The sequence below is a fragment of the Hylobates moloch genome, unplaced genomic scaffold, assembly GCF_009828535.3.
Source record: "Hylobates moloch isolate HMO894 unplaced genomic scaffold, HMol_V3 SCAFFOLD_11, whole genome shotgun sequence".
Taxonomy (NCBI): domain Eukaryota; kingdom Metazoa; phylum Chordata; class Mammalia; order Primates; family Hylobatidae; genus Hylobates; species Hylobates moloch.
In genome coordinates this window covers 47,346,574-47,367,875 of record NW_026652286.1, presented here as the reverse complement: position 1 = coordinate 47,367,875, position 21,302 = coordinate 47,346,574, and the positions used below count along the sequence as shown (strand labels likewise).

Below are 21,302 nucleotides of genomic sequence, written 5' to 3'. Positions count from 1 at the left end.
ACGGACTCTCACGCGGGTGGATCCCCTCCCCCACCACAAACGCCGACCTTGGGGCCCTGACGCGTCCCGCCGCGCTGCCCTGGCTCGCTGGGCGGCGCGCACACACGCAGAGGCACACACACACACGCACACACACACACGCGCACACACACACACACCCCGCGCGGTTCCACGCCCCTGGCCGCGGCCCGGGCGCTGCGCTGCTCGACGCGGCGGGCGGCGGGCGGGGACCGGGGGCGGGGGCGGCGGCGGCGGCGGCGGCCGGGAGAGCGGAGGAGGCGGAGCAGGGAGCCGGGAGCGGGCTGGCCCGCGCTCCTCCTGCTGGCCGGGGATTTTCCAGCCTGGGCGCTGACGCCGCGGACCTCCCTGCGGCCGTCGCGGACCATGGGCGACAAAGGGACCCGGTGAGTGCAGGGCGGCCACCTGGCGCGGGGCGCGTGGGGGCCACCTCGGCGAGGACACGGGCGGGGGCTCCGATTGCGTCCTGGTTCTGCGTTCGCGGCCACCCTGGGATCTAGTACCAGCTCTCCTCCCCCCGAGGTCTCCTGTGTGGTCTCCCCCGCAGGGCCGTGGGCGGCGGGGGGACCCAAAGGGCTATGGCCGGGCCGCCCCATGTGGGCCGCGGATCCTGGCCCGGACACACAGCTCGCTGACACCCAGCATTGGCCGGCAGCCGCAGAGACGCACGGAGGCAGGTTGACACACAATACACGCACGGGCACACTAACCCGTGGCACAGGCATGCTGGCGCACACACTGGCAGCCACTGGCACACGCTCATCACATGCAGTGGCACGCCGTCATACACGCCTCGGTCAACACATTCTTGTTGACAGCCTTGTTGGCATGCACAGCTCACACTCCAACACACACCAGTTCTAACACACCCTCGTGCTGGCACACACGTGTGGGCATACACTGATACGCACACTGTCACCTGCACTCGCTGTAGCAAACACTCTTGCTGGCACACACATCACCCTCACTGGCACACACATTTGTGCTGGCATGTCTCCCAACACAGCGGAGCGCAAGGCCACACTAACACTGACCCCCATAGACATAATCAGACTGATGCCCTCAAAGACTGGCACCCCACAGGCATGAGCTGTTAGCCCAAGGCCCGCTGACACACACGCTTCAGGCCCCACATGGCCAGAAGTGGAAACACACACATCACACAGGGTAGAGCGCCCCACCCCCACTCCCAGCCTGGGGAAAACAGATCCCATCCCATCCAAATAGATCCCATCCATCTACTCTGTTCCCTTTCCCTCTGATCTCCTGAGGAGTGGCTGGCCAGGGACTGTTTTGAACCTAGGGCTGGGAGAACCCCTCCCGTTCTCCTAGAACCTGGCCTGAAATGCTCAAAAAGAAACAGTCTATGCCTCTGAAAGGGGAAACTGGGACAAAAGGAGGAGGGGGCTGGAGCAGGACAGCCCGTGGGGGCAGCCCTTCAGACAGGACCAGCCCTGGTCAGGGGCTCAGCGTTGCCACCCTATTTTCCGCTTTGCCCTCCCCACCCCCTGAGTGGGCACAGCAGCCTCTCCCTGGGCTCCCCCTCTTTCTCATTGTTTTCTGTCTTTCTCCTCTCCTATTCTTGTGTCCGACTTCTGCCTCCTTCCTTTCCTCCCCTCCCCTCTCCTCGTTTCCATTTATTATTAAGCTCTTGCTGTATATGAGGCATAGTGTGGGGGATCAAAGATGCGCAAGGCCCACTCCTCCCCTGAAGGAGCTAACAGACTAGAGAGACACCACCCCAGAGGGCACCACCTTTCAGGGCCACTGACAAAGCCATTTCCCACCCACTGCCATCTAAGACTGTCTCTCAACAGTGTGAGAAAGGGCTTGCAGAGATTTCCATTTTCTAGAGGAGGAAACTGAGGCTCAGAGGCAACTCAGGCTCTTAATGTTTAGAAACTACTTTCCAGCCATCCTCCTGACAGCTCTTCCAGGAGGTTAATTTTCCTCTTCCTGTTTTCTAGCAGAGGAACCAGAGGGCTAGAGGTCATGTGATTTGTCTAAGGTCAAAAGGGGCCAGAGGCAGGGCGGAGGCTGCAGTCCACTTGGTCATGTCTCTGTGGATGGCCCTAGGGCACTGCCAGGCCCCTCATGGGCCAGGGAGGGGTGCCCTGCTCTGTGCTGGAGGCCCAGGCTTTGGGGGGGACGGCGGAAGATCATGCTGTGTCTGCATGCACCTTGACGGCTAGTCCCCATTGCAGCTGGCTGGCCAGCACTGTGACCTAGGCCTCTGTCCTCAGTAGGAAGGTATGTGACTCCCTCCCCAGTCACATCCATCTGCCCTGAAATTAAGACTCTCTTAACCCATGACATCAGGCTTTTCTTCCTGCAGGGCATAGCAGGGAGTCGGAGCCATTCTCCACTCCTTTGTCCTTCCTAGGCTGCCTTGCGATTGGGGTGACTCAGCCTCTCTTGGGTCTCTCTGTACCTCTCTGTTACTTGGGGGATAAGTGTCACTGCTGTCCTGCTGACATGATTGTCAGGAAGATTTGGACACCATGGGCTTCCGGGCACCTGTTGGAGACCCTGTCTCTGAGGCCAAGGTATTTTCCATGGCTCCCCCTGCCCTGCCTCAAACTCACTGGTGGACCTTTGGGACATTGGGCAATTGCCTTTAGTTTTCCGGACCTTAGTTTCCCATCTGTAAACTGGAGCTATCAATACTTACATTTTAGGGCTTCCCTTGTACTTACTGACTTCACTGGGCAGGGGAAGAGGCACTGCCTGAAGCCTGGAGCCAAGGCCTGGCTAAATCCACCTGATGGTGGCCCTGATCTCCCCTTCAGACTCTCCTGCAGCCCCATGAGGCCTTTCTGTCCCTTTCCGGACAGTTTGCTAAGTAATTTGGAAAAGAAGGGCAAAATCAGTAATGGGCTGTACCTTGTCCTTTTCCATAAGCCGTGAGGTTCTACTTTACCTATGACTTAGGTAAAGATTCTTAGAGGTAAAGATTCTTAGAGGAATCTGCAGATATCAAAAACTGAACATCAGGAATCATCGCAACCATCCCTCCATCTGGAATTGCACCCCCATATGAAAGTGACAATGAAAACTTATCACAAACTGTCACTGCCCTCTAGGAACTCCCAGGGTCAAGAGGGAAAGAGGTGTTAAATACCTGGACAGGGCTGTGCGGGGTGGTTCACGCCTGTAATCCTAGAACTTTGGAAGGCTGAGATGGGCAGATTGCTTGAGCTCAGGAGTTTGAGACCAGCCTGGGCAACATACCAGCTCTACAAAAAATACAAAAATTAGCTGAGTGTGGTGGCACATGCCTATAGTCCTAACTACTCAGGAGGCTGAAGTGGGAGGATCACTTCAGCCCTGGAGGTCAAGGCTGCAGTGAGCCATGATCATGCCACTGCATTTCAGCCTGGATGAGAGAGTGAGACCCTGTCTGAAAAAATAAAAACAAAATACCTGGATAGGACTAATCACAGGGCAGGAGTATGATGGTTGCTGTAAGGTGCTCTGGGAACAATGATATATTCATTCAACAAATGTTGATGAGTGCCTTCCGAGTGCCCAGGGCCTGGGGATTCAGCGAGGAAGGAGTCTACTCTGTCCTCCAGGGGTTTAAAGCAGAGCAGGTGGTCATAACGCAGGGTGACATGTGTTGTGGGAGGCTTAAGGAGAAGTCCCCAACCCAGGCCCAGGCAGGGAGCATGGCACAGGAAGCTCTCCTGGAAAGGAGGTGGCGTTGGAACTACTGAGCTTCATCTGGAAGGATGAGTAGGCCAAGGGGGCGGGATTGGGAATGATATTCCTGGCCAAGGGTGCAGAATGTGCAATGACTTGGAGGCAGGAAGCAAGGCGTGCACCCTGGGGCCTGGGCTGGGGATGACAGTGAGCCTTAAGAGGTAAACACGGACCGGTCACCAGCAGTCTGGGAATGTCAGGCTAAGGAGAGAGCATTTTCTCCTGAAGTGGATGGTGATTCAGAGAAGAGTGTGAGGCAGCAGAGGGCTGGAAGCAGATGTTTTCGTTTCAGAGAGATGTCTTTGGCAGCGCCAAGGAGGGTGGATGGGAAGAGCAGGCCTAGAAGCAGGGAGACCAGTGAGGAGGCTGGGGAGAAACCTGAGAACTAAGGCTGCGAGCTCTGAACTTAGGCTGCAGAGAGGAGAGAGCTGAGAAATATGAATGTGAATAGGAGGTGGAGTCCATCAACCTTGCTGGTTGACTGGACCTTTGCCAGGTATCTGGTGTGTGTTAGAATTACACGCATAATCTCAATGAATTCAACTGTAATCTAGTAGTGTAGTGATTGTTGTCCCCATTTTGCAGATGAAGAAACAGACTAGAAGAGATTAAGTATTTGTTCACTGCCATTCAGCCAGCAAGCATAAGAACCCAGGCCTATTGACCCACAAAGCCCTCTCTGCTACTCGACGCTTTTGCCCCAGAGAGGGGGCCTTGTCTGGCTCACAGTTGGCCTCCCCAGCAGCTCCCAGCCTCAAGTTGTGCGTCCTTTCTGGGCCTTGCTGTTTCCACTAACTCAACAGACAACATGAAGGATCAGATTGAGACAACAGGAGGGACTTCCTGAGAGGCAATGGTAGGGAATGGAATTTCCTTTCCTGCAGATGAACTCCTCTTTTTTCAGAGAAAGGAGGGTGATGAGGACATGTAATCACCAGCTCTCTGTGAACTTTGGCTGTCATTTCTCTTGGTGGTTAAGCCCTGTGTGACCCATCTTGGCTGGAACATGGGGAAGTCCTGTGGCTTTGGCCAGGGCTGCTCGTGGGGCTGCTGGGAGTGGTAGCATCAAGCCTGGCCCACTGTCTCTGATCCCTGATTCCAGGACAGCCTCTGGGCTTCAGACTTCTCCACTGCTCTCTTCCTTCCAAGTTTGGGCCTCCTTGCCTGAGGCTGACGCCTCCCGTTGGCATGGGTCCAGAGGTCCTGAGTTGTGGGCTTGCCACTTCCAGGGCTTCTGACACTTTGGGGTGGTGGCAGTAGAACAGCAGGCTGGGAGTCAGCACACCCCAAGTGAGGTGCTGGCCTCTACCCAGCCATCCTCCGCTACTGCCAGAGTGCCCTCGCCTACCATCTGGCTGAGGCCTGCATGGCTGGGAGCAGCTTGGTGAGGGAGCCAGGGCAGTGTGTTATAGGCTGGACGTAGTGGGGCTTCTGCGTAGAGGGGTCTGGATCCTGGGGTAAGGATCAAGGTGTGAGGCAGGGCTTTGGAAATGTGGATGAATGACATCACATAGGAAGGAGGTATAGAGTATAAAGAGAGGATAATTAGGGACAGCCAGGGCCTTGGAGAGCACCAGTGCCTGGAGAGAAGAGGGAGGAAACTGACAGAAGGCCATATTCTTGGAGCCAAAGAAGCAGGGACAGACCCACAGAGGATGAGCTGGAGCGAGACCCCTCAGATTCAGCCAGAAGGCAGTAGCTGGTGGCATAGGTTTTGGTGGAGTGGTGAGGGCAAAACTAGGCTACAGCGGGCAGAGAGGAGTGGGGGAGGACCCTGCTTTTCTACATGCCTGGAGCAAGGCTTGAGCCTCTTGGAGGAAGGACATGAGGCCCTGGGCTGGGAGCAAGCAGTATGGCGGCAGGCAGTGAAGACTGGGTATGGGAACCTAGGGGTTTTATCTCATCCACTCCCTCCCTCTGCCTTATGTCCAGAGGCAGAAGACCACTGCCCTGTGCTGTCCTTTCAGGCTCAGGCTGAGGGGTTGTGAAGTGTGAGCTGGTCCTGGGGAAGACATGCAATGTGCTGGCTCCAGAAAGGAGGGGTGTCTGACTCAGGTGAGGGACTTGGAGGAAGGCTTCTTCAAGGAGGTAACCCCGGAGCCGGGTGCTGGAGTATGAGAAAGACTTAGGCAGGAGTAAGGTGTTCTAGACAGAAGGAAGAGGCTAGGCCAAGGTGCAGATACTGGGTGCAGGTGTGGGAGTGTGAGGAGTGAGGCTGTGGAGGAAGGGGCAGCCTTGGCCAGCAGGCCTCGGATGCTGGAGTGGGTGGTTTCAAGGTACTTTCTTATTCATTCATACCTCAGGCTGAGTGAGCTCCCCATTTGGTGAGCAGCTTGTGGTTCAGGGCTATTTCTGTTTCTCAGTTGATGCTTCCTTACCCACGCTGGGTCTGCTTCCCCAGAAGATGCCTGGCAGAGGTTTGCTGAACTGGACTGAACATTTTTTTCCCTTCTTGCTTTTGCTATCGGTCCAGGGACTCCCTAAGTGCTGAAATTAGGCCTTTCCCGTTAGTGAATCCTAAGACTGAAAGCGATATTTCCCACATTAGGCAAGTTCTCAAAAGAGAGGGTGGGGTCCTGACTCCTCCATCAGACTGGGAAGTCCTGAGGGACAGGGTTATACCACCCCTATTAGCATGGGGCGCCTGAGCGGGAGGCCTGGGGCTCCCTCATCTGATTGGCTTTTGCAGGTGAGAGCTATGTCCCCCTCCTCAGACTGGAGACTTCTGAAGGAAGGATGTCTCCTCCATCACACTGGGGGCTCCTGAGGTTGGGGCCTTGTCTCCCATGTGAGCCCTAGGATTAGAACAGGTATCATCGCAGATGGTCCCTGGGCGCCCTGTGTTCTTCCCTCCCATGTGGACAGGATGGGTCCTGTCCCAGGGGTGGCTTGAGTCCTAGTAGGGGGTTGGAGAACAGAGGGGGTTGGCAGGACAGGGTGGCTGCTTTTGAGAGGGTAACAAAGAACTCTGTTGTCCCAGCCCCCTCCCGCCTTCCCTAAGGGGCCCTAGCAGGGTCATCTCTCGGGAGACGCGCCTCCTCCTTCCTGGGACTGGCCCCATCTTTAGTCCCACTTCAGAAGAACTGCTTGTTCCTTCCCAGGAGACCTGGTGCCAGATGAGGCCCTTGGGAGTTGGACAAGACAGGTCCCCAGAATTGTGTGTGACTAAGGTCACCGCAGGAACTGAACAGCTTTTCCTCTGCCTGGGGCTGGGCAGCACCTTGCTGAGGCCACAGTTGAGCTTCTGCCTCCCTGCACCTGGAGAGGGATCTGCTGGTCTAAAGGGCCTTCAGCACTGGGAGCACTGTGACTGATGTCGAGTCAGCGGGAGGCAGGATGCAATGTCTGAACCATTCAGTGGTTCAGCAGCCCGTGTATGGGCCTGGATGAGGCAGGAGGTCCCTTTCATGCTGGCCCCGGGCCTATAGCCCACAACCAACTCACGTAGTCCTTGTGTGGCCACACCCTTCCCTCAGCCTTGCAGGGAGGCTGGTTGAACTGGACTGAACTCTTTCTTCCCTTCTTCCCCCATCACACTGGGGGCTCCTGAAGTTGGGGCCTTGTCTCCCACATGAGCCCTGGGATTAGAACAAGTATCATCTCAGATGGTTCCTGGGCACCTTCTCTTCTGCCTTCCCGTGTGCAGGATGGGTCCATCCTAGGGGTGGTTTGAGTCCTAGTAGGGGGTTGGAGAACAGAGGGTTGGACAGAGGGCGAGCAAACCTCTGCCAGGTTTGTTCCCTCTTCACCCTTGCCCCTGCCTTGTGCAAAGGGCATGGACAGGTTTTGGCACAGGGCCAGGGGAGGGGTGGGGAGTAGACTGCTGGGGCTCACTATCTCAGAAGGGTCCCAGAGGTATGCTCTACTGCTTACTTATTGCTGTGTGACCTTGGGCATGACATGCACCCTCTCTGGGTCCTAGTTTCCCTATGAAGTCAAATCACGTGAGAGGCCCTTCTGCTAGCAGGTCCAGGAGTGACCTTTCTTCTGGGCGGCCAAAGTGGAAGATTGAGCAGCTCAGGCCTCTGCTACAGGCCAGTGGGACTGAGACCACCAGGGAGTGTGTCCTGGGTGGGGATGGGTGTTGGGTGCTGACGGCCTGGAAAGAATTGGCTACTGCTTGAAAGGGTGGTGCTGTCTCCCATGGTATCAGGTCCTTGAACAGCAGTCGTGTTCACCTCCAGGGACGTAAAGCATCTGTAGCAGGTCCAGGGTGGTGGCTCATGCCTATAATCCCAGCACTTTGGGAGGCCGAGGCGGGTGGATCACTTGAGGTCAGGAGTTCGAGACCATCCTGGCTAACACGGTGAAACCCTGTCTCTACTAAAAATATGAAAAATTAGCTGGGCGTGGTGGCGGGCGCCTGTAGTCACAGCTACTCCGGAGGCTGAGGAAGGAGAATAGCATGAACCCGGGAGGCGGAGCTTGCAGTGAGCCGAGATCACGCCACTGCACTCCAGCCTGGGCGACAGAGCGACAGAGCGAGACTCCATCTTAACAAAAAAAACTCAGGTAAGGAACACTTCCTCCAGGAAGCCTTCTCTGCTGCTCTGGGGCCTCCTCTGGGCACCTGCAGGCCCCTCGGTGATCTGATTAGCATGGATTATTAGCAGATTAGCATAGTGGTTAGGCTCTGGGAAGAACCAGATTTCCTGGTTTCCAGTCCCAGCTCTGACACTTACCAGCTGGGTGGCTTCCCTGATTACTTAACCCTTTCTCTGCTGTGGATCCCTTATCTGTAAAATAGGGTAGTAGGTTGTCATGAGGACTGAGTTAAAATTAAGTAAGATAAAGCAAAGAAAGTCCCTGTGAAAGGTCAGTGTTATGCGGCTGTTATCGCTTATATGACCTCTCACCGGCCCTGCCTCCCTCACCCAGCTGTGAGCTCCCCCAGGGAAGGACCCTGTTTGATTCATTTTTTTGAGGCTCCCAAGGCCTCATTACAAGCCTGTATTATTGCTGGCTTTCAGTACCTGATTGCTGACTTGACCACATACAACAGCTTTCCCATCCTTCAAGGCCTGGATCACATACGTGCACCTCTTCCTCTGGGAAGCCCTCACTGGATTCCCAGCTCTTTGTGACCTTCTTGTAATCTCTCTCTCTCAGCACTCACCCCTCCCTCCCTGCATAGGTCCTGGTTATTTGCACACTCGTGATGTCATCTTGTGAGGTCAAGAACTTTTCAAGAGCATCTGGCCTGGATCTGCTTGTCCCCAGCACCTGCGCAGACCTGGCATGCCGCTGAGCTCCATAAATATTTGTTCAGCCAAGACATTTCACTGGGAGGAGATATTCTAGGGGGTGGGCAGTGTGGTTGGTGAGGACCATAGGACATCATTGCTGATTTCGAAGTATCTCAAAGTAGCCCAGAGCCATAGGAATTAGATTATTCTTTGCGACCTAAAGGGCAGAGGTCACTGGATGTCCAGCTTTACCTTGCTTGAAGACAGTATTTTCTGACAACCCGAGCTCTCTAGGAAGGGGATTGGCGGCTCATTCCCGCCTCTGGGCCTGTGTTCCTGCTGTGCCTCTCTGTCTACTTGTTCCAATCCTACTTCCTAAATAGGTGCCCCAGCCACGGAGCCATTCTCTCCCGGCCTCCGGAGGGCGTGCTCCATTCTTCATCCTCATTGTCAGTCATGTACTGAGCCTTTCCCGGGTGTGGGCAGTGGCATGGGAGAGTAGGGAGTCCCCCTTAGGGTGGACATCTGGGTCTGGCCGCAGTGCCTCCACTGTGGTTTGACCTGGCCTGAGGAGGGGACCATGGTTTCTGATGACCCACCAGTGATCAAGGAGCTCTTTATTCAGCTGGACAGCCTCCCTTGGCTGGCAGAGCACAGAGCTCCGCATCGGCTCCCCACTGGGCAAGTACTCAGAACCCACCTAATTACTGGGGACAGAATTCTGGGCACTGCATCCAGCAGGCTGCGGTCATAATCAGCTAATTAAACCACCCAAGCATTGCTCCTTGGCCCAGAGCAGAGGGAAGGGGGGTGGGGTGGTGAGGCTGGGAGGAGATGTAACAGGGGAGGCTCAGAGATGGGTCTGCAGAGCAGGGCTGGGAGAGGGAAGCAGGAAGTGCAGAGGGAGGGTGAGAAGCAGGGAGAGAGGCAGGCAGATGCCCAAAGGTGCCATCTGAGGACAGCACCCAAGTGGGGTGAATGGAGGGCAGGGGTTCTGGCCTGGGAGACAGGGATCTCACTTCTTCACTGTCCCTGTGTTGCCATAGGCAAGCTGCTTTTCCTCATTGGGCCTCAGTTTCTCTATGTGTCAAGCAGGAAGTAGGAGAAGCTTTGGCCTAGAGGCTCCCTAGGAGCCTTTCCTTCTCTCATTAGGAGAGGAGAGGGCGTGAGCAGCAGTGTGATTCTGGCAGGACAGCTTGGCCTCTGGCAGCCCTGCCTTCTGGAAGTGGCAGACAGTGTAGGAGTCTGAGCCAGCCTAGACTGGGTGGGAAGGGAAGACAGCTGGGAGCAGCAGTCTGCCCACCTGACTCCCTAAGCCCTTCCCACCCTTGAGCCTTGGCCCTGTCTTCGGGACTGTCCTGTGGTTCCCAAACTAGTACTCAGCGAGGGACTCTTTAAGGCTGAGGGCTCCCTCCCCGGGGCTGGGTAGTGTCATTTCCATCTGTGTAGGAATTGCCCAAGTAGCACCCTCAGAGAGTGTGGAGGAGGGGCTCCCAGAGCTGGAGGCAGGAGGTTTGGAGTTTGGAATTCAGAGTTAGGCAGACTCTGCTCTACTGCTAACTTGCTAGCTCCATGACCTTCAGCTTGGGTCTTAAACTCTCTGGCCTCAGTTTTCTCCTTTGGGAAATAGGTATAATAATATTAATGGGGTTGCTGTGGGCAGAGAGGGTAAGGGCTTCATAAAAAGCCATTGTTGGCCAGGCATGGTGGCTGACGCCTGTAATCCCACCCCTTTGGGAGGCTGAGGTGGGTAGATGACCTGAGATTAGGAGTTCGAAACCAGCCTGGCCAACATGGTGAAACCTCGTCTCTACTAAAAATACAAAAATTAGCCAGATGTGGTGGCACACACCTGTAATCCCAGCTACCAGGGAGGCTGAGGTGGGAGGATTGCTTGGACCTGGGAGGTGGAGGTTGCAGTGAGCTGAGATCTTATTATTGTACTCCAGCCTGGGTGACAGAGTGAGACTCCTTCTCAAAAAAAAAAAAAAAAAAGCCATCGTCATTGAAGACTGAGAGTGGATCTCAGCTCCCTCCCTCTCCCATGTCCCCTTCCTTCTCTTTCATCACTCTTTTCCATGGTCCAGGGCTGTGTACACAGCTGAGTGCATAGGGGTAGGGGCACAGGGGGTGGGGGCTGTGCCGGCCAGCGGAGAAGCTCCAAGGAAGGCAGGAAGGGAAGTGAGATTGCCCAGGGCCAGCAGCAGCAGTGTGGTGCTGGGGCAGCTTGGGCCCCTCCCCTCTGGCCCCTAACCCACAGCAGATGCTCTAGGAGGAAGTGGGGAGAGATTGGGGAGCAGGAAGCTGGGGGCGGTTGTGGAGGGAAGTCCCTTGGCATCCTGGCCCCAGGCTCCTCTTTCTTAACCCTCACCCCTGTGCAGAGCCCTAAGCCTGGCTTTCTGCCAAGGGAGCCAGCAGGCCACTGTTTCACACACTCAGAAAACAACAGCCTTCCTGGTTCCCAACCCCGAGTAGGAGGTGCCTGCTTGGAGCTCAGGCACTTGGAAAGCAGCGCCTGCTACAGGGTCTGCCAGGTCTGGAGGAGGAAGCAAAAGAGAAGAAAGACCCCCAACCCCCACAGCCTCTCCTCGCAGTGCTGGGCTGAGACATGCCAGGGACTCTGACTCCAAGGCAGCTGGTTACATAACTGAGCATGCCTCCCTGCTCCTTTCCTCCCTGTCTCCCCAGAGGGGCCTTGGAGGAGGTGCTGCATTGCTCAGAATTCCTGCACCCAGAAGGTCACGGGGAGCATCCCCCTGCCTTGGATAGTGGTAGTGCCGCCCACACCGTGTAGAATGGTGAGCCGTGTATGCTTCCTCAGTGCAGGCCTCTAGGGTTGGCTCTGAGCATTGTCCCCTCCAACTCTCTTGGGAGCAGAGCTGCAAAGGGGAGAAGCCTCATTAGAGGAAACAGGCCGAGTCCTGAGATAATTTGCCTGCAAACTGCCCCCAGAGGGCAACTGGCCTCTGCCGCCAGAGGAACAAATAGCTAGCATTTTACAGTTTGTTCCATTCAATTCCACAAACATTTCTCCCTCCACTCAAGGCATGTCCCGAAGTGGCCGGACTTGTCCCAGTGGTGTGTCTCTCTCCGAGTGGGAAGGGGATTTACGGAGCAGCTCTGCTCTGCCTCCCGACTGAGGCTGCCCTTTCTCCGAAGTTGAGGGCCTGGCCTTCCCAGGTTCTGGGTGGCAAGGAACCTCGTGACATGGAACACTATCTCCCTGGGCCTCGGGCTAGGAGTTTTCAGGGTTAGCTTATATCGTTTCTGTTAGGCCATCGCTGCCCTCCTGAGGAGGTTCCAAGGAACAAAGCTTTCTCTCTATGCTACACCCCAGGCCCAGTGCTGGGCACCTGAAATATGAAGAGGACCCAGACAATTCTCTGCCCTCATGCTGCTCAGATGTATTGGGAGAGATGAAATAGATGATCACAACCGCTGCCAGAAGAGGGGTAGTGGGCATCTGTTTATAGCAGGGACAAAACAGGGCCAGAGGTTAAGGATCAGAGGCAGCTCCCCAAAAGTAGGGACCCACGAGCAGGTTGGAAAGTGCATTTGTGTGAGCCAGAGGTAATACTCTTCCTGGCGGTATCTCTGTGACGTGTTTTCATCCAGGACTGACTTCCTTCAGCAGACTTGAGAAACCTACTATGTGCTGGCATAGTGTCAGGCACTGGTTTCATCTGCTGTCAGTAAGGAGTGTCTGGGGAATGCAGACTGCTTGAGAACAAAACAAACTAGAGTGAAAAGTGAAAGTTCTGCCACAGGGCATCACAGTGAGTGTTTCGGCCTGGAGAAAGGAAATGGGGTGGGTATATCAGGAGACGCTGGGCTCAGCAAACCTGCCGTTGGAAACCAGGGTCTACTGTCCTGAGGGTATGGAGAGGAAAGCTTCCCTCCAGCCCAGGAGACACTGCGGAGATCTGATGGCTCTTCCCAGAGGAGCCCATGGACACGAGACAGTTGGGAAACTATGTCTTAGGAAAAACAGCTCCAGGCTTTGGGGCTGGCAGCCAGGGGCCATGTGCCCTGGTCTCTACAGATTGGAGGGCTATCTTTGGGCACACTGAGGCCACGTGGAGTGGTGGAGAGGAGGCAGCAGGCTGGGGTTCTCACCTCTCCTTTACCAGTAACTGCATGTCTGTAGGCAAGTTTTCCAGCCTCTGGAGATAATGTGGTCATCCTTTCTCGGTTACAGCTGTGCTAATTAAGGCACCCAGCACATTAGCAGGGCTCATCACTGGTTGATGTTATGATGGGTCTCTATTGCCCCAGGGTCCTGGGAGAAACCTAGAGACATTTTAAAACTCAATAAGGAGATTTTTTTTTTTTTTGCAACAGATTTTTTTGACATTCTAAAAATGACAAAAATGATTACACATCATAATCAAGTGATTAATATGCATTGTCGTTTCTCCCTGCGCTGACTGTTCCACAGCAGCGATTCAGTACAGCAGCGAGTCACTATGCGTACTTGAAACAATCCAGCCACCTCTGATGTTCACCATTTGCAGAGTAAACTTTGTAGTAGGAAGAACTTTCAAAGAACCATGACCTGGCCCCACACTGAGCCCTGACCCAGCGTACAGAAAGACCTGGGTTGCTCTGACCTCAACTTCCATTTGAGCGTAGAGCTGGATGGGGGTGTGCCAAGCTCCCTGGAGAAGAGAAACCCATTCCTTCCTGTGGGCAGCCCCAGTTCAGGGGATCCAAACTGAATGGTGATAGAGACATGTCTCCCAAAGTACTGTTCTCCTCATTCTGCCGCCACTGGCTCAGGTCCAGCCCCACTCCTGGCCTGGATCATTACAGTTGTCTTCTAGTTGCTCTCTTTCTGCTCAGTCCCAACCCTCCAAGCCATCCTGTTATTCTGAAATTCACATCTGGTCATATCCTTCCCAGCCTAAAGCCTGATCCACTGCTCCCCATCTCCTATGGGAAAGTCCCCATTCTCTAGGTGGCACTGGAGGCCCTTCAGGATCTGTCCCTAATGTCTCTTCCACACTCCTTTCCCAGCTGTGCCCACCACACTGCTAACAACCTGGCTGCATTGACTTTTTTGGATCTTCCTCAACAGTCTTTGTACTTTTCACACCTCTGTGCCTTTGCTCAAGCCGCTCTCTTTAGCTGGAATGCCCTTCTTCCTCTGGTGAAATATTCCTTATATTTTCAGGTTGAACTTAAAGACATTTCAGGATGGGTGCGGTGGCTTACACCTGTAATCCCAGCACTTTGGGAGGCCAAGGCAGGCAGATCACTTGAGCGCCATTGCACTCCAGCCTGGGCACAACAGGAGTGAATCTCCGTCTCAAAAAAAAAAAAAAAAAAAAAAGACATTTCAATGAAGTTCATTGAACAACTGCACAGGGCATCTGCTCTAGACATGAAGCCCTCCCTTGACTGCTCCCTGCACAGGTAGAGTGAATGGCCTCTTCCAGGCTCCCTTAGCACCGTGCAGGCTTCCCGGATGGCACTTTATATTGTAGTTGACTGCTAATAAGTCAGTTCCCTCTCTGCTCGAGGGCAAATGTGTATCTCTTGTCTCTTGGACTCCCAGCTCCTGACTGGGGCCTGGCACAGGTGTGGGGCCAGACTTGGGTTGGGGAGTGAGTCAGGGAAGATTCCCTGGAGGAAGTGAGCCCCGAGCTGCTGACTTAAAGAAAAAGCACCCTTTCCCTCTTCTTACTTACTTCCTGGTCCTGGTGCTGAAGGAAAACAGTCAAAACTTTTTTTTCCTTTTCTGTTTTTCCTTTGAGATAGGATCTTACTGTGTCACCCAGACTGGAATGCAGTGGCACGATCATAGCTCACTGCAGCCTCGAAGATTTTTTGTGGAGATGGGGTCTCACTGTGTTGCCCAGGCTGGTCTCAAACTCCTGGGCTCAGGAGATCCTTCTGCCTCAGCCTCCCATAGTGTTGGGATTATAGGCATGAGCCACTGGGCCTGGTCTGAAACTGACTTTGAAAAGGGAAATGTGTGGCTTTTGAATTGAGGGATGGAATTTCCTAGCCTGGAGATAATTAAATAAGGCTTAGATCTCCCTCTCTTCCTTCACACATTTTCTGAATACCTGGAACATGCCAGACGCTGGAGCTACAAAATGAATTAAGTAAAACATGTCTGTGTTTTTCTGTCTCCATAATGTTCATGCTGAAAACTGCCCTTTCCTTTTTCTGTTTCATTGGATCAAGTTCAAATCTTAGCATGTCACTTGTAACTCTGACTCTGGGCACATTGTGCCACCTTTCTGAGCCCTAGTTTTCTTATGCATACCATGGAGCTGATAATATTCCCCTCATAGGGTGGTGATGGATCATGTGTGTGAGGGACTGAACAGCTGCCTTTGACAGTGGTTTCTCATTGAGTGGCAGCCACTCTCCGACTGGAAGTTTCTTGAGGGCAGTGACCATGTTCAGTAGATAAATGTGTCCTTAGAGCCCAGCCCAGGGACCAGGCATGCAGTACATGAGGGTCATCAGCCATCCCAATTTTCCTGGGACAGTCTCAGTCCTGCATCTCAGGAAACCCCTCAGCTCACTCCTGGGCAAATCGGGACTGTGGGTCACCCTACAGTATCTTCTCATAAAGATTCATAGAATAGGTGTATCCACGAATTAAGCAAGCATTAGTGAAGGACAGGGGTGGGACTTGAACATGCCAGGGCAAGCACTGGGTGGCTGAGAGGAGTCAGCAGAAGGGTCTGGAAGGCCTAGCATGTAGACAGTGGGAGGTAGGGATGGGGCCATCTACAGCTTGGCAGGGTGTGGGGAGGACATCAGGCCCTGAGTCTGTAAGGTGACTGCTTTCAAACAGATTTCAGGCTCCCAAGGGCCATGTGCCTTTCCTCAGACACATCCAGAGAGGGCATGGTTGATTCTCACTTTTTTTATTTCTATTAAATATATTGAGCCCTCAGCTGCTCTTCCATCTTGGTAGCTGGAGGCCTCTTCTTCCTCAACCCACTGAGTCTCGGCGTGCCTGCCCACTGCCTTCTGAGCTGTTCATGCCAGACTGAGATGAGACAGGGCAGAGGCATGGGCTGCGAGATGGGAAAGCAGGGCTGCAGGCTCGTTCTCAGGCCCAGCCCCAAACACTGAGTGAGCCTTGGTTTCTCACAGGGTATCTGTGAGTTGTCATGTGTGGAAAGCCCCTTGGTGTCTTTAGTATGCAATAGGTGCAAGCAAGTCTCATGTTTTGTCCCTGTCTATAAAAGGGGGACAATAAAGCTTGCCCTGCTCACCTCCTGCTCACCTCCAGGACTGTTGTGTGGGCCAAACGGGATGTGGGAACATTTGGTAAACTGTATCATACCCTACAAATGTTTGAGGATGGGGTTCTTAATAGGGCAGCCCTTGCCAGCCCAGGATTCCAGGCCCAGGATTCCAGCCCAGGCATGGAAGGCTCCTCTTGGGGATGTGCCCCAGGATCACAGAGAAATCTAGTGGTGCTGCCCTTGTTGCAGGCAGGTCCTAGACTCAGCTGAGCTCTGCTTCTTTTTTTTTTGTTTTTTTGAGACAGGGACAGGGCCTGGCTCTGTTGCCCAGCCTGGAGTGCAGTAGTGCGATCATAGCTCACTATAGCCTTGACTTCCTGGGCTCAAACAATCCTTCCTCCTCTGCCTCCCGAGTAGCTGGGACCACAGGTGTGCGCCACCATCCCAGGCTAATTTTTTTTTTTTTTTTGAGACGGAGTCTCGCTCTGTCGCCCAGGCTGGAGTGCAGTGGCGCAATCTCGGCTCACTGCAACCTCTGCCTCCCGGGTTCACGCCATTCTCCTGCCTCAGCCTCTCCGAGTAGCTGGGACTACAGGCGCCCGCCACCATGCCCGGCTAATTTTTTTTTTTTTTTTTTTCTTTTTTGGAGAGACGGGGTTTCACCGTGGTCTCGATCTCCTGACCTCGTGATCCGCCCGCCTCGGCCTCCCAAAGTGCTGGGATTACAAGCGTGAGCCACCGCGCCCGGCCCCAGGCTAATTTTAAAATTTTTTGTACAGATGTGGTTTTGCTATGTTGCCCAGGTTGGTCTTGAACTCCTGGGCTCAAGCAATCCTCCCGCCTCAGCCTCCCAAAGCGCTGGGATTACAGGTGTGAGCTACCACGTCCAGCCAAGATCTGCTTCTTCTGAAACCATGGCAAGAGAAAGACAGACAGACTTGGACCTACTGTAGGGAGGGTTAAGTAGCAGCGGGACTCCGAACAAGAAGAAGGAATGTCTTCCGGAGCCTCATCTGTCTGTTGGGCTGGAGGCAGGGCCTTTGTGAAGGCGGGTGGTGCTCAGATCGCCTCTGGGCCCTTCCTCCAGCCCCGAGGCGGATTCACCATGAGGCTGATGCAGCTTCAGCTTCCAGCCCTTCATGCTCCAGGGCCCTTTCCAAGGCCTAGCAATGTGTCCATGTGCTTAGGGGTTTTGTGAAATTTGCAAAAGGAAGATATTTTTGTACTCTTTAAAAAAAAAAAAAAAACAACCTTCCAAGCTATATAAGCTTTAGGCGCCCAAGCCCGGCTCTGCCCTGCTGTGGCAAGTTTTCCTTTGGGCTGGGATGTTGGTGCCACATCTGCTGCATGTCCTCAGGGGGCTCTCATCCCACAGCAGAGATCTGTCATAGGTTAGAGCCCTCCCTGCAGAAGCAACACCTGAAAGGCATCCAGGGGCGCCAGTTCTGGGGCAGGCTGAGCCTGCAGCTTCACTTGCCATGTAAATTAGAGACTGGAAAGGCTTCTCTGACTTCAATCTTACTGTTCTGCAAAATGGAGATAAGACCTTCCTGGAAAGGTTAAAATAATGAACCATAGGTGAAACTGCCTGGTTTAGCCCCAGGCTTGTCCTGGGAGCTCAGGAAATGCTGATGAAAGCTCGATGGAGATGGCTCAGGGGAGCCCATGCCTTTCATTGGGATAGAGTCTGTCCTGCTGTCTGTTAAATTCACCTGCTGTGTGCCAGGCCTGGTATTAGGCTCTGGGATACAAGCTGCTGGGGTGAGGTGGTCAGATGAATCAAGAGGGTGAAAGTGGTTATAAACTGTGGAGCATGGCTTGCCTGGGAAGGGGCTATTGTAACCAGGATGGGGCCTTTTTTTTTTTTTTTTTTTTTGAGACAGAGTCTTGCCCTGTCACCCAGGCTGGAGTGCAGTGGTGCTATCTCAGCTCATTGCAACCTCTGCCTCCCGGGTTCAAGCAATTCTTCTGCCTTGAGTAGCTGGGATTACAGGCACATGCCACCACGCCCAGCTAATTTTTGTATTTTTAGTATAGACGAGCTTTCACCATGTTGGTCAGGCTGGTCTTGAACTTCTGACCTTGTGATCTGCCCACCTGAGCCTCCCAAAGTGCTGGGATTACAAGCGTGAGCCACCGCGCCTGGCCCGGGATGGGGCCTTCTGTGGGAGTGGGGCAGAGTAGAAGTCTGGACAGGCCTTTCCTGCTCCTGGGACTGGGTCAGGAGTCTGGCTGGTCTGGTGCCTGAGCGGAGCTGCCAGGGCAGGCTGAGCTGACCTTTCCTGCTCAGAAAGGAAGCCAGGCTGGCAGGATGTGGTGCATCCCTCTGCAGAGTCAGGGAAGGGGAATTTGTTGGCAGCAATGTCTTGCCTTCTGTGCTTCCCTAAGACAGGTGGCTGTGGGGAGGGCTTCGAAGAACAAACATGGTGTCCGGCTGGGTTTCAGATCCCACCCCTACTGCTTGTTACGCCTGTGACCTGGAGACGGTTACATCATCTTTCTGAACCTCGGTTTTGTCATCTTTAAAATGGGGGTAATAAAATCCTTTCCTCACCCCCATAGGGTTGTGGTAAGGCTTAAATGAGATAATGCAGGGCTTAACACAGTGCCTGGTACACAGTAGGTGCTCAATACATGCTGATTGTCCCTCTCCTGCCCCATGACCCTCATCAACTTCTGTTTTACACTTCCCTGTTTGTCTGTGCCCCCAGTTGGTTGTGGGCTCCCTGGTGGCAAGGACTGAGTTTTGTTCACCATTCTATTCCCCAGCCCTGGCACAATGCCTTCAATACACCCTGAATTGGTTGGCAAGAAGCTGCACTGGGCCCAAAGAAAACAGTGTTAAGTTTTAGCCAGAAACCTGCTTACAACACACCTACTGTGTGCTCCTGCCAGAGTACTTACTGTATGGTTTCTGCCCTGCAGAGCTTGAATGCCACCCACAACTGTGGCTCTGCCCTTCTAGACAAGTGGCTTTGTTTTTTTCTTCAGAGCACTTAGCACCTGCTGTAATCAATTTGGTGAGTCAAACTCTGTAAAATATTTAAAGAGATTTATTTTGAGCCAAATATGAGTGACCGTGGCCTGTGACACAGCCCTCAGGAGGTCCTGAGAACATGTGCCCAAGGTGGTCGGGGTACAACTTGGTTTTATATATTTTAGGAGGCATGAGACATCAATCAAATACATTTAAGGAATACATTGGTTTGGTTCAGAAAGGTGGGACAACTCAAAGCGGAGGGCAGGGGTTGCGGGGAGCTTCCAGGCTATAGGTACATTTTTTTTTTTTTTTTTTGAGATGGAGTCTCACTCTGTCGCCCAGGCCAGAGTGCAGTGGCACGATCTTGGCTTACTGCAACCTCCGCCTCCTGGGTTCAAGTGATTCTCCTGCCTCAGCTTCCTGAGTAGCTGGGACTACAGGTGCGCACGACCACACCTGGCTAATTTTTGTATTTTTAGTTGAGACAGGGTTTCACCATATTGGCCAGGCTGATCTCGAACTCCTGACCTCATGATCAGCCTGCCTCGGCCTCCCAAAGTGCTGGGATTACAGGCGTGAGCCACTGCGCCCGGCCAGCTATAGGTAAACTTAAACATTTTCTGGTTGACAGGTGGTTGAGTTTGTCTAAAGACTTGGGATCCTTAGACAGGAAATGTTCAGGTTAAGATAAAAGATTGTGGAGACAAAAGTTCTTTTGAAGTCTTATGGTGGCTGCCCTTAGAGACAATAGATGACAAATGTTTCCTATTTCCTTTAAAAGGTGCTAGACTTTTAGTCAATCTCATCAGGATTGGGAGGGCCTCGAAGAAAAAGATCTAGCTATGTTTACAGACACAGATTTTCCCCCACTAAGGATGGCTTTGCAGGGCCATTTCAATATATGGCAGAGAAACATGTTTTGGGGTAAAATATTCTGATTTTCTTCCTTATCTCGTAATTGTCACATGTGTCCCTGTGAAGAGACCACCAAACAGGCTTTGTGTGAGCAATAAAGCTTTTTAATCACCTGGGTGCAGGCGGACTGAGTCTGAAAAAGGAATCAGCAAAGGGAGAGAGATGGGGTGGGGCAGTTTTATAGGATTTGGGTAGGTAGTGGAAAATTACAGTTAAAGGGGGTTGTTTCTTGCGGGCAGGGGCGGAGGTCACAAGGTGCTTGGTGTGGAGCTCCAGAGACTTATTGTCCAGGAGAAGGAATGCCACAAGGTAAGGTCATCAGTTAAGGCAGGAACCAGCCATTTTCACTTCTTTTGTGATTCTTCAGTTGCCTCAGGCCATCTGGATGTATACCTGCGGGCTTGAGCTCAGAAGTCTGACAGTAATGTTATGCCAGAGTCAGATGGGAAAGTAAGTCACGACATGTAGGGTTACATAAAACCCACCTGATGAGTTTCACTCGAGTCTGTGTGAGGAGACCACCAAACAGGCTTTGTATGAGCAACAAGGCTGTTTATTTCACCTGGGTGCAGGCGGGCTGAGTCCGAAAAGAGAGTCAGCGAAGGGAGATAGGGGTGGGGCCATTTTATAAGATTTGGGTAGGTAAAGGAAAATTACAGTCAAAAGGGGGGTTGTTCTCTGGCGGGCAGGGGTGGGGGTCACAAGGTGTTCAGCAGGGGAGCCTTTGAGCCAGAATGAGCCAGGAGAAGGAATTTCACAAGATAATGTCATCAGTTAAGGCAGGAACAGGCCATTTTCACTTCTTTTGTCATTCTTCAGTTACTTCAGGCCATCTGGATGTATACGTGCAGGTCACAGGGGCTGTGATGGCTTAGCTTGGGCTCAGAGGCCTGACAATGAGAATTCATGGTTTGCAGAAGATGACTCCCCAGACCCCTTAGACAGGAATTTGGGCAAGATAAAAAAAAAAAAAATCAGACATGGCCAGGCATGGTGGGTCACCCCTGTAATCCCAGCACTTTGGGAGGCCTAGGCAGATGGATCACTTGAGGTCAAGAGTTCAAAACCAGCCTGGCCAACATGGTGAAACCCTGTCTCTACTAAAAATACAAAAAAATTAGCCAGGCGTCATGGCAGGCGCTTGTAATCCCAGCTACTTGGGAGGCTGAGGCAGAATTGCTTGAACCTGGGGGTGGAAGTTGCAGTAAGCTGAGATCGTGCCACTGGGCGACAGAGCGAGACTCCGCCTCAAAAAATAAAAATCAGATTTTAGTCCTCAACGTCTGA

At 53.3% G+C, this 21,302-nt stretch overlaps 1 protein-coding gene across 2 annotated transcripts in view; it reads left to right on the top strand.

The window, feature by feature from the left end:
- Positions 1-294: 294 nt before the first annotated feature.
- Positions 295-21,302, top strand: part of ARRB1 (arrestin beta 1) — an 84,851-nt gene continuing 63,843 nt past the window's right edge. For both annotated transcript variants that reach the window (XM_032166945.2, XM_032166947.2), the window contains exon 1: positions 295-404. In XM_032166945.2, the coding sequence (XP_032022836.1) occupies positions 385-404 (20 nt within the window). In that variant the 5' untranslated portion in view covers positions 295-384. The remainder of the gene's footprint in view (positions 405-21,302) is intronic.